Raw genomic sequence first — 18,883 nt, 5'->3', positions numbered from 1 at the left:
CTAATTCAAGCCTTTAGGAGCAGTTATTCACATGACTTTCAAAGCCATATCAAACATAAATCTTTCTTCTATATTCTTTTTTTCTGGCTTTTCTTCAAGAGTGTGGAAAGTCAAGCTTAAACAGCAAAAGTTTCAAAAAACAACAATAGTGGAAGCTCACTTACATATCATCGCACATACTCATCATACTATTGAAACAGTTAACTCATCAATTATATATTTATCGAAATGCAGATTAAGATGGTTCTCTCAAGCGCCGGTGTTGGTGTTTGGGCATAATCACACAAGTTCCCTAAGTAAATTGCGTGAATAGAGAGATAAAGAAAACCACATGCGTCCTATTATATTTCATAGCACAAAAATATAAGTTTTCTGATTAAGAAAAAAAATAAAAACAATAAGAAGAACAACGACCATTTCTCTACAAATTACACTGCAACAAAAAAAAAAGATAATACAAAAACAAGCAGTGGAGGACAGAAAGGTAAAAAAGACCAATGGAGGAGAAAAAAGCAGCTAACCCTGTAAGATCCACGACTGAATGAAGGTTCTGCTATATTGCTGATACTGCTCTAGGCATACCTCATCTAATCTCCTTTTTCTGAAATGGGATGAGTCGGTTACTGTAAAAAACTATATCGAACACATTAAAAAAAAAAAAACACATCACTATTCATCATGCGGAAATCTGGCTTCCAGAACAGTCCTCTCTCGTGAAAATAATTTACAGAAGAGGCGTTAATAAGAAGAAAAGGAAAGAAGGTAATACGAAAAAAAGTTATGTTAAAGACTTGTGTAAACTAAACTAGTTAAGAAAATAGAAGTAAAGTTGTTTAGAGGAATGAACAACAAAAAAGGATTCACAAAGCCGCCCCCACTAGATGGGAGAAGGCAAATAATCATGATAACATAACAAGGGATAAACAGTCCCTATAATTTTCAAAACAAGATAATATGGTAGAGTTCACTGATTAATGTGACAAATTACAAAAGAGTACAAACAATAATTATACTCTGTCATTCACTGTGAAGATCAGTGATACCATCTTCTAATTAATGTGAACCAAGGCTATGCAATCTCTTGTGCTCAAACCTTTAAAGTGATATTAAAGAACTCCTCACTCTAAACTCTCATTTCTCCCTTTATTCTTGTTTTTCTCTTTCTTTCTCATGCTAATAAGATTTTAACATACTCCACGAAAAATTTTAAATCCAACATAATTGACATTAGCTTTTCCACCCACATTTTTGTTGAGTATAAATCAAACGAATAAATAACCTTTCTTGTTGTGTTGATCAGATAATAATTTTTTTCTTGTGAAGGAACATATGAGTCACAACAATGATCCTACAAATTTTTTTCCATTTTCAACTAGGATAGGAATTTGTTAGTAGAAAATGCATTTATTTACATTTCTTAGGTAAATCTAGTCACCTAATAATAACACTAAAATTAAGATCGAATATGAAACTATGAAGTAAAATACATTTGCAATCCCTCCAATTCCATTAAATCAAACATAATCTTAGCTTTATCAAGGTTGATTACACTCGCATCTATGTAAATAATCAATATTACAAATAACTCCTCCATGTATTTTGAAATTACACTTGCATCCCCTATTGTTTTATTTTGCATGTTATCTTCAGCCTATTTTTTGAAATTATACTTGCATGCCCTATTATTATATAGAACAGTACACGTTAAACCCAATTCATTGATCAAAAGCTTAAAAAATGGGAGGCAAGTATAAGTTTAGAAAGCACAGAAGAAATGTGTGTAATATTGACCATAAAAATGGGAAGTGATCTTAGTTAGCCCACCTTATTATAATCTATAATCACAAGGCAAAGATGACCAAGCCCTAAGTCTTGCAACATACCAAAAGGATGCACCTCAAACCTTAAGAAAATTATCAAAGATAGTAAGAAAAAAGAAACTTACCTTGTTTGATGTTGAACTCTCAGAAGCTTCGAAGCTACAATGGTCTTGTTAGGATATGAATGCGACCTTCGAATAGAAAATGCCACTAAGAAGCCAAATCCCAAGATAAAACCAATTAGAAATGGAAAGTGCATAACTAAGCCATCAAAAGGCATTAATGATATGATTATAAATAAAAGACTATGAACACTATTAGTTAAAAAAAAAAAATTTTTCCAAATAAAAATAAAATGAAGGCAATGGACTAAGATGATCCGGACAACTAAAGAATAACCAAAAAAGACTATAAAGCTTCTAAACATAACTCTTCTGGAAATATTAAAAACGAATAACATAGAAAAAAATGCATTTGATAGGGATTTTTAAATGGGTTATATGAGTTAGTATTTAATGTTAGTTCTACTTTGCAATAGTTAGAGTCGGTAGAGATTTGTAAATGAGTTATATGAATTATTACTTAATGTTAGTTCTACTATTTGCAGTAGGCAGATTCAGTAATGTTAGAATTAAATGTGTAGCTAGATGGTCCTTGTAACTCTTTAAATACTCTATTTGGGTGCATTTTGGGTATGGAAATGAGCTATTTTCATGCTCTATGATTCTCCTTTCACCCTTGTTAAACTTTTTCTTTTCGGGGAAGCCGATTTTCTCAAAATGTCTTTCATCTTCCCTCCTCATATCTTGCTGATCCAAGAAATGGGTTTGCATCAATTGGTGCTCACGTTGAGCCTTGTTGAGATTGGGAGCTACGCTCCATCTCCATCTCTGCCCAAGTCGAAAGTTGGTTATCATTAAAGCTAAATCCAAATCCACCTTTTTTCCATCGCAAATGATGTATTATCTTCCCACTATCCATAATAATATTCATGTCCTCGTTAGATCCCCATTACCCTCAAATCAATCCTTCAAAATTTGTTCATGGCATTTATCAATTCCATCAAGTACCTTAATTATGCTTCTCACTATCTTACGTAATACTAGAACTATCTCAGAGCATTCAAGCGTAGTGTGACACTGCTCCTATAGTATATGAGCACATATATAATAAGCTGATTTTGGGATTCAGTAAGTCTTGCATACTTATTGATTTTCTATAAGTTTTTTATGTTAAATTTATGTTTGTTCTTATTGTCAATTTTTCTTAATTTTGATTTGAAAAGAAATTTGACTTATTGAAATTGACTTTATTGTATTAAATTAATTTGTGCATATGTGTTTAAATTCAATTCACAAAACCATCTTCACCAAATAGTAGAATACTATATACTTTATTTTAAATATATTTTTACTATTTCTTTGAGCATCATAAGTATGAAAACAAAAAGGTTTCTCTTTGAATTTATCTTCGATTATAATATTATTTATAGTAAAATGTTTTAGCAAACCTCGACAATTGGCAATCTCCTTTTAAGTTCAGCGCATAAGTAGGATCGGTTTGAAGAATTGTGGTAAGATGGTTGGCCACCTCCGCTCGTTTTAATGCACCACCAACATTTCTTATCCTAAAGACACTCTATGGGATTCTTGACTGGGTTTCTCTACCTCAAGGACAATATCGGATTAGAAGGGATGGGTACAGATTTGCAAATGCGCTAAATGGGCCACTAGTTAAAAAAGAGCGATTTATATTATGATCAATAGGTAGCCAAATTCATCCCCGTGCAGCCTTCAATACTCTCCATCTGGAATTCATTGGGACAATGAAAAAACTGATTAGTTTCTCGCCCTATAGTTGTCCGCTTCCTCCATCCCAATCTCCCACTTTCTAAACTAATCGGCCCTCCAGAATCCCCGTTCATCATCCTGCATCCCTATTCTTCGTCCATACAAACATCGCATTCGAATCAGCATTCTCTAGGTAAAATACAAATTCAAAAAGGAGAGAAGATAAGGCACAGGAATCATGTAAACGGTAAAAAAAGAGAAGAAACTGACGCCGGTATCTTTGGGCAAAGCCGAAGCTTGAAGAAGCGAAGTAGAAAGAGGTTACAGCTGAGCGAAAGCTCTGCAGCTGGAGAGCCATCTTTCTTCCCGCCCGGCGAACTCCCCCCTTCGCGCACTCTGGAGTCAGAAGGACGAAGACAAATTGCCCTAATTTAAGGTAATTTGGTAATTACAATTACATGATCGGCCAAAATTTGCTATTTACAAATCAAACCCTCTCTTTCATCCATTTTTCAAATTCCCACTCAACCCATAGTTCTAAATTCTCAATAGTTTGATTGTGACGTGCATAAAAACATCTATTTTGTAGTTCAATAAAAATCACCTAAGTCGTTAATTTGTAAATATCAAGATTTCAGGGGGTTTGTATGTAACTATCCAATGTAATTGTTATAATTTCTATATATCAAATCAACTTTAATTTAACAAAATAATAAATGTATTTTGTTAGGAAGATTTAGGGACTGTTTGACACAGCTGTTGATTATTTATAATCTGCTAACAAACAGAATATTTTCATGATCTGATAACAATTTCACTCAATTCTTACATATTAACATATTTAACTGCTATAACTTTTATGTTCATATATTAAAAAAACCAAAAACAAGATAGCACAAAATAATACGAGAAAAGAAATAAAATCTTAAGAAAAAGGAGGAAATGAATCAACTAATATTGTAACAGATCCAAAAACACCATTACTCTTTCAATAGAATAATGAAGAATTTGAAGAAAAAGACGATGGAAATAATTTATTGGGATCATAAGCCTCTCATGTTTGTACAACAAAAATTACATGTGTTTTAATGTTTCAAGCCTGTCATATGATCTAGAAGATAAATCCTAAAATAGAAGGAATTGTGCATCCAACTACAAATTTAACCCTTATAAAACTTCACGTTTCAAAATTAAATATTTCACACGACTTTGCTAATATATTTTTTTTCTTCTCTGATTCGGGCTACCTCTCGGTGAAAGCTTCAAAACCCCATTTGGAAAGCAGGTGATATGCGGTAGTGATACGCCACCAGCAATTTATCATCATCTGACACAAATCTTGAAACATAACACGGTTATTGATAATATATTTTGAGCAATAAACGTTTAAATTTTGATAAAAACTCGTCCAGAGCTCTGATTTTAGCAATCTTATAGTTAAACTGACCGGTTAGACGAGTTGGGCCTAATGATTAGTCCAATCTAAGTCAAATCAAGCCCAGATCAAGTCGTTAAACCATTCTTGGAAGATTTCCATACACATTTTGAAGAACAGAGAGAAGTCAAATCTGGCAAGTTTATAGTTAAATCGAGCGCCTCCACAAGACGAATCAAATGAACCCAATATCACTCAATTTCAACATCATTAAGGCATCCAAATGTCCATTAAACACTATTTGATTGAGAGAAGCTCTCCAAACAATCCAATAAAAATGGTTCATATCCTGCATTAATTGCACCAAGAACATTATAAATAGAACATTACCCCTCTCATGAGGGGGGAGCTTAAGCTTAGAGAGAGAGCCTGAGGCCTTGAGGAGGAGCTACAGCTCAGCATCACCGCCGACCGTTATCGACCACCACTGACCGCCACCGACCCTTGTTGACCCTTGTTGACCTTCTTCAACAACCACCGACCATCTTCGAACATCACCGACAGCAATCAACTCTTGCCAACCACAATCGACAACCGGCAACAGTCGTCGACCTCCGCTTACTATCGTCGACCACAGCCTACCGTTGTCAACCACTGCCACTCTTTTTGAACACCACCGACCTTCGTTCACATCTGTCAACTGTCTTCAACCATCGCTAACCACCATCGATCACCACCAACCAGACGTCGTCAATTGACGTTGTAATCTGAAAAATATAGTTATTATTTCTCGTCTATGAGACAAGCGATTTCTATAATCATAAATCAATAATGAATTTTCACAACTGGGTCAAGCTCCGTGGTTTTTCTCTTTATGGGTTTTTCGAGTAAAAAATTTTTGAGTCGTCACTGTTTGTTTCTCTTTCATCTTTGTGTGTGTGTTGAATTCTCGTACAAGGCTAAGCTAATAATTTGTTACTCCACCACCGCGAATTTATCCTCAAACCTCAAAAAGAACATAATGAAAATGCAGCTAAAAACAAGTGTTTGTGATTGGTGAAGAGGCAAGAGAAGGGGTAGTATCATAGTCATTTATTCACGAATGACGAAATGTGCCAACCCTTCTACGTTCGCGAATGTACAATAATCTCAAACCTTAATTCAGGATCGGTCTAGTTAAAAGCTCGATTCAAACACCCTAAAATGCGGTTAGGTTGAAAATGTGATTTTAAAAGCTCAAATAAACGCACCCTAAGTTAAGTGCTACTGAGAAAGGAGTGCAAAGGTGGATGAGTGACCTTACACTTAAAGACAAAATGAGAAACAAATATATGTGAAAGGGTTGGTGTAGCCCCAGTAACAGAGAAGACTAGATAGAGTCGTCTTAGACGGTTTGGTCACTTTAAACATCGGCCATCCGATGATCTGGTTATGAGAACACATGTTTTAGAATCAATCTATGTTAATAAAGATTGAGGTAGACCTAAAAAGTTCAGAGCATGTTGTATAAAGAATGACCTTAATTTATCAAAATTAAATAAAAATATGATACTCAATAGAACATAAGGGAGAAAAAATGATTCATATAACCTACCCTACTTAGTGGGATAAATCCTTATTATCATTGTTGTTGTTTCTTTTTCCTTGACCTATTCAAACTGATCATAAGGATAATGTTGTAAATATGCGCTCAAAATCTTGGGACTTATTAAATCATGTAGGATTTGGCTAATCTACATTATCTTGACATAATGCTAAATGTCTACAATAACTTGCAAGAAGACTTCCAAATTTTAAAAACTCTTTGACATTTGGTGTTATATGCTTCATGTAAACCACATGATTATTTTTCATAAACTGCCAAATTGACACTACTAGTCAACATGAAATATATAGCCATATGATTTTATCTTTAAATATATTTGGTATGGTGCCAAAACTCATTCCACATAAAAGTTTACTTTGCAAGTGGAACTTAGTTTTATAATCCTAGTATAGAAAAATTTACATGCAAACCACACAACATTTATGTAATTACATATCTAACGCCTAAACTTTTATATTTGCATTTATAACGTTCTGGTGACATAAATTTATGCGTGAAAAGTTGTATTTCACTTTTAAAAGCAAATAAAAATTGATATTTTTTATGTGACAGTAAAGTCTTTAGTGTTGTGCATGTAAATATGAAAATTTTAAGTATTAGATATGTAAATACATAAAAGAATGTGTAATATGCATGTAAATGCCATAAGAGTAGGAAGCCTTCTTCAAGAATTTGTGAGTAAGATTATTTTGAATATTATATACAATTTGGTGGCCAGTTGGTTGGCAGTTTCGGCGTAAGTCCCTTCGGCCTGAATTTAATTCTATTTGGCTTGAATTAGCACATATGAGGCGGACAGTCACATGTCATTCATCTTTGTTATATATATATATATATATATATATATATATATAATTCTTCACAATAAAATCATAATAAAATATACATCAATCTCAAATTAAATGAATATGCAAAAATAGTCTTACAAATATATTGACCCTTTCAACTTATCTTCTAATATCTTATAAAAAATGACCAATGACCTTCACCTCCTCCATAACTTCCTTCCCTCCCAATCTTTCAGAAACAAAAGCAGAAAAATGGAGGGACTGATCCCCTTAATCTACACTGCAATAAAAAGAAAGTTGACTCGCCGCCATTACAGACCTCTTTCCTCTGTCTCAGTAACCACGTTTGAAGATTCAGAGCATCAGTTCGGTGGCGGCCATGGTGGCTTTCTCCGGCGATCGCCGGAGAAGAATGGAGGGCCGTTGAAGAAGAGATGGAAGCTCAGAAGTCATAAATCCGTTCAAGAGTTCTCCGGCGGCCGAAACAGGTCTCATGGCGAGAAGAATTTTGAATTTAGAAGACAACGGCTAGTTGGTTGTTTGCCCTGCAGAGGTTACTGTGAATAGTTTCAGTCTGAAGATGGAGGAAGATTAAAGGTAATTATATAATTTTTGTTTTCTATTTCTGTGGTTTTGATTAAGAAAAAGAAGAAGAAGAGAAGAGATGGGAACCATTTTGCAATATAGAAAAGGTGAAGTGTATAATTAAAGCTTTAATTGGGACAGTTTTTAGTAATTTTTATTTTTGGGATAATGGCGCCTGAAACATTATTATTTATAAAATTTAGCAACAATGTGATATTTTTATACTATTGAAACAGTGTATTTGCTCACGTCACAATTAAATCATTGAGAATTTGATAAAAATGAAAAATATGGGTTGTGATTTTATCATGAATTTTGATATTGAAGTGAGAATTTTCAAGTTGATTTGACACTCCTCTGCTGATTTTTCTATGCATTCATTCATTTCCATTACTCTGATTCCAAGGGATTCCGCCTCGTTGAACTTGTTTCTCTGTGGGTTTGTTTTATTGAAGTATCTGTGAAACATGTTTTCTTCAATCGGATTTTTTCTCTTAATTTCTATGGATTTCTTCTCTTACAGTAGTGTTATGGTTTTATTACATGTTGTTTCAGTCTTCGAGTGGTAGAAGACATGTATATGTGATTTCAATGTTTTGTGGGTATATTAATATGTGAGATTTATGTAGCAATGGAGAGGCAAGAAAGAGTTGCAATAAGGGTATCTCCATACATATGTTTGCCAAACAATGAAGCTAGAGTTAAAAAACTAATATTTATCATATATGTTGATTCTAGGGTGAAGAAAAGCTATTCACATAGGAGTAATTAGGTATTCTAATAATAAATCATTGGTAAATAACTTTTTAATTGTCCTTATTAACAATCCTTTTCTCATTTAAATATTTCCTTACCCTTAATTTGAAGCTTAAGTAACATTTTTTGGATTACAAAGAGACAATTTCCCAAATAAAATACATTTGAAAAGTTCATTTGATTACTTGTAGAGGATATCTCTCACCTGAGAGCTTATCAATAAGCGAGAAATCGAGAGGGTGTGTTAAATTACCTAGAGCACTATCTAAAAATATCAATACGATATGGTGATCATCAAGAGGAGAAAATATTACATATGTTAAACATATGTATGGGGAACTGGCTCGCCAAACTAGTATGTATGTTTAGTTTGACGAACTAACGAATCAGACTCACTAGCCTAGTTTGCCTATTTGGCAATCCTCAAAACTATCATAAACAAAAGTCAATACTAATGTTAAGGATGAACAGATACCCCATCTTGATTTATTGGTCACCTGGCATACATGTCGCGATCTTTTCATCAAGACATAGCCGGACTTTTTTTCAAGGAATCCTGCGCCTTTCCTGCCCCCCTCTTCTCATCATATCATTTTATCCACTCTGTCGGGTTGTATGAACTCACAAACAATACGGGACCCGATGTCCTAAAAGGATCCATCCAACAACTTCTATTATATATAATTGATTCTAATTTAACACGGCTGCTGATTGGCTGGAGTAATTTTGCTCTATAATTGCTTCTTCATCTGGTAATATCTTACGTGAACATGAAGCTAGCTATATGTGGACTATATATATAAATTAATGTGTTTTAAATGAATAACTTTACCAAATAGTATTAATCTATTAACACTCGGGACAGTTGCATACATACCACATACATACATATATAAATATATATGTATATATATATATATACATACCACATACATACATATATAAATATATATGTATATATATATATATGTCTAACAATTCAAGTACGATCTCTTTAAAGTGCAACGGTATCAGAGGAGATCTGAACCCTGATCTGAGGGGTCTTATACCAAAAATATCAACTAACTGACTGGGTAACTTGACGCGCGCGCCCACACACACACACATTATACGGCTTTAATTTTAATATTTATTTATATAAAATAATTTTGACTACGTATCTGTTATGAGGAAGAAAGAGCTCATGAATCCTCTCTCTCTCTCTCTCTCTGTGTTGCTGTTGTTGATGGATCTATTAAATGAAGAAGACACTGAAATACTCTTTACACTTTTACCTTGCAGACATAGCTTTATAGTATTTTAGAGCGGTTAGCCGCTTATACTTTTAATTTCCCCATGCGGGCAAAATTTCTGATATACGTATTTACGGACCTAACCTTTGTTTTACATTTATACCACCCAAATTTCTTATATCACCTCAACAATGTCATTATATTAAACTTAAAACATAAAATGCATCTTTTTCATGTAGGGTGTGTAAATGCTTAAGAACAGAATGGTATTTATGTAAATCTTCTCTAAAATCATTGATGCAGCCTTCAAAATTGAAAGATATTATATAGTAATATTAAAATAAATCAGGTTTTATGACATTGAATTTTAGGACAATTTACATACATACCACTCAATTCTAAATGTAAATTATAATTTTTACATTTATACCACCCAAAACTATCCTAGCACGTAAAAATGCCATTTTTTTTACGTTAAAAAAGTGAAAAATACCTTTTCATGCACAGGCTATGCCGTGTGCATGTAAAAATTGAACTTCAGGTGTTAGATATGTAAATACTTAGGAATTGATGGTATGTACGTAAATCCTCCTAAATTTTATTATATATTATATCAATTGCCAAAACACTGCAGACGACTCAAAAATACATTATTTCAATGCATACCACTCAATTCTTAACAATTGAATTTCAATTTTTACATGTATGTCATCTTATTTATTGTTGAGAAATTAGGGCGAAAAAAAATAGAAATCGACACAAATCCAGAAGAACACAGAGATTTAACGAGGTTCGACAAAAATGCCTACGTCCTCAGGAACAGAGCGGCGAGTTTCTTTCACTATTCAGAAAAAAGGTTACAGAATAGAACATTCAAAGATAATCCTTAACGTTAAATACAAGTCTAATTTATAACTCTAGAAAGTACATAAAAAATGAAACATTTGGTACAATATGTAATTACCAAATTACCCTTGTACCACACCCACAACCAACATAAGAAAGCTCCCCTGATTTGGACAGAATCATCTGCTCTGCTCCTCTCCTGATTTAGCACTATTCATTTATGATATATGAGTCGTATCTAACATTTATGCATCAAAAGATTTATTTTCACTTTGAAATTTTTTTTTTTAAATGTGAAATGAATACATTAAAAAAAGATTTTTGTATGTAAATACATAAGAATTGAGTGATATTCATATAAATGCACCAAACCAAAATTGCCGAAAAATTACACTAAGCTCTTGATATTTCAGCTTATTTTCATCTTAGAATGTATTTGACTTATGACTTCAGCTTTTTCCTAATGCTTAATACCTCTACTTCTAACTAGAAATTTATTATTTAAAGTTTTACATTCTTATACTTTACCGTTATTTTTTGTAAAAAAAAAAAAAAATCGAATTGCTGTGAAAAACGACGACAATAAATTTACGTGGTTCGGCAAATTTGCCTGCGTCCACGGAGCTACAGAAGATTTTATTTATTCGAGGAATTACACCATCGAGCACCTCGTCGTTTACAAGAAAATTTATATTTTCTTCTCTCTCTTCCTCCCTTACTCTCTTAGAGGACTTGGTTTGGTCTTGCTTAGCTTGGCTTGACTTGTGGTTTTGCTTATGACAAGTCATAAGAGGCTATTTATAGAAATTATGAAAGCGATATGTTGGAGGTAGTTTAGCAGTAAGTGGGTATGGTAGATGAGCAGTAGATGGGAATATAGGTAAGCGTTAAGTGAGATTCTTAATTAAGAAACTACTTAAAATGCGGTGGACCAGGTCTCCACATTACCAACACGAATGTTGTCCATTATCTTTTGTATCTACATGAACTTTACATAAACATACATTTTCACACACATACAAAATTCTTATGTATTTACATATCTAGCCACTAAACTTTCATATTTATACGCCTAACACTCAAATACTTTAACCGCACATCAAAATTACCACCTTTATTAATTTTATGAAACTGAAATACACATTTTGATCTAAGATTTATGACCCCAACTTGTTATAAGTACATAAATATCAAACTTTTAAGTACTAGATATGCAAATACATAATGAAGAATTGTGTGGTATTTATGTAAATTAACGTTTTTTTATCGACAAATAAATATTTCAAGAGTGGTGGTGGTGAAGCAATCATGGCAAAAGCTGTATATCTTAAACAGACAAGAAACAATCTGACACTCTCTTCTGTGCGTCCAAATTAATGAATTCTGGAGCCTGCAGAGGGACAAATCCCTCTAGCCCTGAAGTGTCTCGATGACACTTTGTATGAATTAATTCTCTCTCTAGATCTCTCTCTCTCTCCTCTCTCTCTCTCTCTCTTCCTACTTTCATCTTTTTGGAAACTTACTTGTTTGTAGGGAGAAAAGGGCAGTCAAACTTTACAAACTTCTGTACCTCAAGCCATAGGTCTTGACCAATGACTGGTACTTTCAATATATATATATATATATATTGAAAATTTCTTATGAAATTAAGATGGTTTAAATTGTAAAATAATATATTATATGGGAGATATATGAAGAGATCAATGCTTGCAGATAAAAAAGCTGCATTTATTTGTGAAGGAAAGAAAGCAGCAGCAATTAATGAGCAGCAATATATATGATGACAAAACAAAGATACAAAAATTTATGCTATGTTGGAGCCAAATGAATGTAATAAATACATAAATCAATTCATAATTAATATATATATATATATGAAACTAATTTGTATTGAAATACACATGTAGATCATATATACAAACAAATAAAATAATTGTCTTACATCATCTTTCAATAAATACATAGTCAAATTAAGCCCTTATATAGACTATTCAAATCTTTGCACTTGATTGCACGCAATTTAGAAATTGTTTGATTATATTTAACAAAATTTAACTTAGGGAGCAATCAACACACTTTCTTTTGCTTAAGTTACAAGATAATTTCATTTTATGATATATAATTAAGAAGCATGCATCTTGATTGGTATATATCTTGTAATATATAATCATTAACATAAATATCATAAAAATTAAAATTTGATCATTACTTAAGACCATTCTAATAAAAAATAAAGGATAATTGCATATATAACCCTTGAAAGTTGTTATTTATAAAATCTAGCGCCAATATGGGCTTTATGAACTGCTGACCCGATATATTTTCGCATGTCACGATCAAACTATTGAAAAGATGATAAGAAAGAAAAATAGGTGCTGGGGTTTTATCGTTAAGTTTTATATTTGAGCGAGAATTTAAAAAAATGAATGAAAGAGGCAGCTAGATTTTTAAATAGCAATGCTTCAGATGCACTACTGAATGCAAATTCAAAAAATTAATATCTCAATACTCTAATGTATTAACATATCGACCTTCTAAATTTCAATTTTTACATACATATCACTCCCAACCTATGTTGAAAACATTAAAATTGAATTTTAGATGATTAATATGTTAATATATATTCACATATGTTATAGTATTTTCACAAGATTAAACCTAATAACCTAAGCCATGGCTTCTTCTTCCCAAGCCCTAAGATCCAATACCCACTCTATTCATTTTTTTTACCAAATTGTCAATCTCAACCCTAAACCTCTTCTTAGAATAAATTAAGAATCACAAATCAAAGATATTGAAAAATATTGCAATAGATAGCCACACAATTAATTCATCTTAACCTAATGCATGGTTAGGAGCTTCATCTCCCATCACACAAAGAGCACATGTTTATAAATAAGCTCTCTAGAAAACCCTAACAAAATACAACCAATATTACCTCTAAGAAAACATCCCAAGTGTGGCGTTATGCGGATGATCATCCCCTCCGATCGAGCTCGGCCTCTTCAGCGACCATCGCCATCCCCATCGCCATCATCAAACCACCATCATAATCGCCATTGTTGCCAAACTCCGCCGCCGCTGCATAGCCTTTCATCATCATCATTCTTTGTTGTTGAAGTTGCTCCACTTCGCCGATCACCCGACCCGCCGCCGACTGGTATTTCACTAGTTCGGATCGGGCGCGGGAGAGATCGATCTGAAGCTCCCGGAGCTGGCGCTGGAGCAACGAGATGATGTGCCGGCGCAGCCGTAGACCGGGTCGCGGAGGCGCATCTCGGCTTCATAAGCGAGCGAGTTTACGGCATCTTCTCGCTCGAAGGGTTTGAGGTCGTTGAGGATCTTGGTGACATTGCTTGCGCCGAAGACCCGGTGCACGTTCGAAAATTTCGTAGGCTGGTCCGGCGGAAAGTAGGGCGCGAAGACACAGTCGGGCTGGCATTTTCGCCTGAGAAACTTGCAGCCGGCGCACGGGGAGCTTACCGTATGCCCGCCGGAAGCCATTGTTGGCGGCGTGGGGATGGTGAGAACATTGCTGAATGTTTTCAGTGCTATTGATTCCATAGTAGATGTATTGTTACAAAGCTGATCCAATAAACTAAGTAAGATATAGAATAATTAATCAAGAAATTCTCTGTTCTATCTAAAGATAATGAACAGAACTGGATCTAGATATTGGAAGATTGAATTAAATTCAGTGTAGCATTACATGAATGATGAACATTTTTAAAGAATGTATTTTACTGAATTTCTGACATGAAGAACAGAACTGAAGGGATTCAAATCCCATTTATAGAATGGAAGGTGAAAAATAAAATAAAAAATAAAATAAAACTCATAAAAAAAAGGTGAGGGAAACAAATCTCATCAATCCACACAGCTCTCCTTCATTCTGGGAACGAATTACCGGCGGTTATGAACTTATCCGAGAAGTCGGGAGCCTCTTCCACGATTGTTGGAGATCTCAGCAGTCTCTCCTTCTCCGGTGAGAGGCAGGGAAGAAGGCGTGAGATAAGAAGGAAAGGGGGGAGAGAGAGAGAGAGAGAGAGAGAGAGAGAGAGAGTTTGGTGATGTGATGTGATGTGAGAGAAGAGAGGAGAGGGAAGGTGATTTTGCCAAATATAGTAAATAAGTGGCATGGTTTGATTTGAACCATTGGAGAATTCTATCCATCCATATGAGTATTATGACTTGGTAAAAAAAAAATGTTTTTTTTTTCTTTCCATTTCTCCCTCTCCTCCAACTCTGTGCATTAAATGCATGCATGCACTTTTATTACCATGATAGACACAAGTCATTTCAATTATATATATATATATATATATATATAGAGAGAGAGAGAGAGAGAGAGAGAGAAATATAATTATATATATATATATACATGCATGCATATGTGACATTGACTTATTTTGTAACACTATGGAACTAATTCATATTAGCATCGAAATTGCATCGGTTCTTTCCTGATCTTAAAATGGCACCGCTAATTTATTTTGCATTGATATTTAGCATTGAAAATAGAGTCGCTAAAAAATAATGTCGAACAAATGGCGTAATGGCGCGATAGCGTCGAACAAGAAAAATGTTGATTAGCGTTGAACAGGTCTGATGCAAATTAGCGTCGATCATAGCCGATGCTAATCAACATCGACTATGTTCAATACTTTTGCGTTGTTTTAGCGATGACTTGTATTGTTGATTGATCGTAGATTTTAGTGTTGGAATTTTTCGACGCTAATGAGTTGCTAACCTGTAAGAGTCAAAAAAAAAAACACACACACCAAAATGATTAGATTTTCACATAAGTGCATATAACAAACACAATCAACATAATATGATAATTATTTGTCATCTAACATAAAAGAAATCTTCAACATACACATAATGATACCAAATTAGATTAAATATAAACATATTAAAGTGATCAGAATTCACAACACAAGACAGAGAAAGTTTGTATAATATAGAAATAAAAAAACATAAAGTTAACCCCTATGCCGGGGAAAAATCATAAAACACAGAAAAAAATCTAATATTCATCCTCATCATCATCCCGTTGCTCCTCCTCCTAGACCGGATGCATGTGTCGCTTGCTCAAGAGATCAAAACTCTCTGTCATACGTGCTAGGCTATTTGCAAAGAGTTGCTAGCCTTCACGCACCTGTCGGAGCTCTACACTCATCATCGTCACACGCCAAACAAGCTCCTCATGTTGAGTCTGTAATGAGCTAGGGCCATCTACAGCTGCTCGGGAATGCTCGACCTCAAACATTATTCCCTTTGCTCTAAGGTCATACACTCTTCCCTTCTTCTTCTTCGCCTGCGTCTGCAACTCATAATCAACTTAAAAAGTGGTAGACTGGCTAACACACCTGACAGACGATGAGTTCTGGCTGGCCATCTCCCTTTATTTCTTCCGGAGCTGCTCTTACTTCTCCTGCATAACAAATCTCAAAAGCTATTTGGCATATTATACATTAATTGACATATTAAAAGAATGAAATTTTTTAAACTTACATTGATATTATGAGGGTGATCAGATACCCACTGTTGTGTGCTCACGCGAAAATATTTGAGGATGTGCAACTTTGTGGTAGTTTTATCGAAAATTGGTAAGATTATGTCAAATTTTAAAAGCCTACAGATTTATGTAATCATGTGACCCGCGAGGGCCTTTCCCCTTCTTACACTCCTTTGTGAACATATCCCCGAGCTTATGTTTGACACGAACTTCAAAAATCTGTCAGATTTGTCGTGATATTTCAAAGACTAGTAAAATGGCCTCAGCAAAATAGAAAGTTTGTAAGTTTGATTAGTATATAAAAAAGTCAGAAATTAACTTTCTATTTTAATTTTAAATATCATGCTTCGAACTCTCTAAAATACATATCCCGAATGACAATCGAGATTTGCTTCCATGAGAGCTATGGTTGATCATATCTGCTCTGGAAGATCTCCATGATCTACATCACGTGAGGCCTGCAGGGGTATAACCGACAAATGATCCATTGGGTACATTATAAAATTGAATGAAAAATTGAAATTATTATACTGTAAAAAAGAAAGTTGACTTACGAGTCACCCTTCTGCTCAATATTGACTCTGTCGGTGGTGTTAGCCTTCTTAAGTGTTGGATTCGAGAGGCCTCACACATCGGATGAGGATGACGGGTGAAAATAAGGTGGTGTGGAAGGTGGTGCCTACGATGGATCTGGTGAGGGAGGAGGGGCAACAGAAGGGGCCACCAGAGTAGTTGCATCTCATATCTATCAATGGAATTGACGGGCTTTTTCAGCCTCCAATTCATGTTCCCAAAAGTCCCCTAAACACATGGTCTCTCGAAGGGTTGAGAACCTGCCATCTGTAGCAGAAAAAATAATTTAGAATTAATAAGTTGGATTAATATGTAATATAAGCCAGAGAAGTAAAAATAGAAAAGAGAAATAGGTTGTGTTTACACATAAAATCAAGAAAATTAAGCAGGATAACTATAGTGTTGGAAGCGAAAGTAAAGGCAAAAAGGTGCAAAAAATAATCATCTAAGTATGTGCATCATTTTTTAATCCATATCATTCGATGATCCAGATGTTGATGAATTTAAAATTGCTACGTCAATCTCATCATCAACTTCATCCATATCCATAGGGACTTCTTCATGAATTCACGTGGTATCCTCTAGGGGTAACTCCTAATTGATTGAGCGAACATAAATACAAAAGTTAGACAGAAAAGACTCTTGGTGAATAAGTTTGATAGTGTTTTGCATCTCAACAAATTTATGTGGTTTATTCTTTAATACAACAACCTAATCAAGTTTATCCATTATTTATCAAGGATATCAAACACAATAAACTTGGCTAGCCTGACTTGCCAGAAAAAATGGGTCATGCTTTGCAGATCTTCTATTCATCTCAACTTTGTGTCGAGTGTCTGAGTTCCTCGATTAGGAACGGGATCAAACCACTCACAGTTGAACATGCAGACATAGCGTCAACATAGACCGGATATTGTAACTGAAATACTTCATTTTGTATGTCGTAATGGCTGATCTCATTTTTTGTGAGCGTGTTTCCTCTAACACAAACACCACAATTATAATTTTGTTTTCCTTCACACCAGGAGGCCGAGTGAAATTTGTAACTGTTAACTTCAAATATTTGTTATGTCTTCACGCTATGATTAGACCCCTAAGCAAGATCTAATAAGCCTTAGTTTGTGATTTTGTTTCTTGTATCATGGACCTAGTAGAACAACCCTAACATAATTAGCTTAACATTGTACAGATGTTTCTCAAAATTATTGAGTGGAAGAGAAAATAATGAATAGATGTCTCAAAATAATAATAGTTAGTGATAAATTTTAAGATTATGTGTGCTTTGTAAAAATGTTAAAAGTGAATGTCAAGATTAAATAAATATTTAACATATCATTATGACTTGATAAAATTCAACAAAATAAGTAATGTTGATGAATTAGACTAATAAAATATAAATCTGAATAATCAGTCAAATTTTCATAGAGAATTTTGAAATAATAAAAGATATAATGTAAGTAAACTCTAGTTATCCTTTGAGCATCATTAATAACTTTATCTGCTCCCTACCACACAGATGTATGCCAGAGTTGCTTTACAATTATCTATGCTATCTTGTTCTTCTATTATTTAGTTGTTTTAGTCTTCTCACAATATTGACTGAGTAGTTCATTTTTTTCATGTATATTCTTTGAACATTATAAACTTTAACTAATTTCTCCCATCTTAAGATAGAGGCTTTTTTCATTAATATACATATGACATGAAGTAAACAAAGAAGAATTAATATCATTATATTACGATTAATAATAAATTTCACCAATGTTTTGATTGTTCATCCTAATAAATAGTTATTATATGTATCAATATAGATAAATGCTAATTCTTAAATATTAAAAAAATATTTTTTTTTCATTAAATCATAAAATACACATAGAAAAACACATACACTAAATGGCTAAAATCAAATGAAAAATGTAGCATAAAATGTGACATAATTCATCTCTAAAGCTATCCATCTTCAACATATACAAATAATATATATATATATA

The 18,883-nt window shown here is 33.7% G+C and overlaps 1 protein-coding gene and 1 pseudogene across 2 annotated transcripts in view; both read right to left on the bottom strand.

Moving 5' to 3' along the window:
* The window catches only part of LOC110027540 (hemolysin A), a 30,215-nt gene extending 26,189 nt beyond the window's left edge, over nt 1-4,026 (bottom strand). For both annotated transcript variants that reach the window (XM_020729015.1, XM_020729014.1), the window contains exons 1-3: nt 3,881-4,026; nt 1,946-2,030; nt 522-601 (exon numbers count right to left, since the gene is read on the bottom strand). In XM_020729015.1, the coding sequence (XP_020584674.1) occupies nt 522-601; nt 1,946-2,030; nt 3,881-3,968 (253 nt within the window). In that variant the 5' untranslated portion in view covers nt 3,969-4,026. The remainder of the gene's footprint in view (nt 1-521; nt 602-1,945; nt 2,031-3,880) is intronic.
* Nucleotides 4,027-13,608: 9,582 nt separating this feature from the next.
* On the bottom strand, nt 13,609-14,909 carry LOC110027537 (annotated as a pseudogene).
* Nucleotides 14,910-18,883: the final 3,974 nt, after the last annotated feature.

Source organism: Phalaenopsis equestris, unplaced genomic scaffold (genome assembly GCF_001263595.1).
Source record: "Phalaenopsis equestris unplaced genomic scaffold, ASM126359v1 Scaffold000428, whole genome shotgun sequence".
NCBI lineage: Eukaryota > Viridiplantae > Streptophyta > Magnoliopsida > Asparagales > Orchidaceae > Phalaenopsis > Phalaenopsis equestris.
This window is presented reverse-complemented; position numbering and strand designations above follow the sequence as displayed.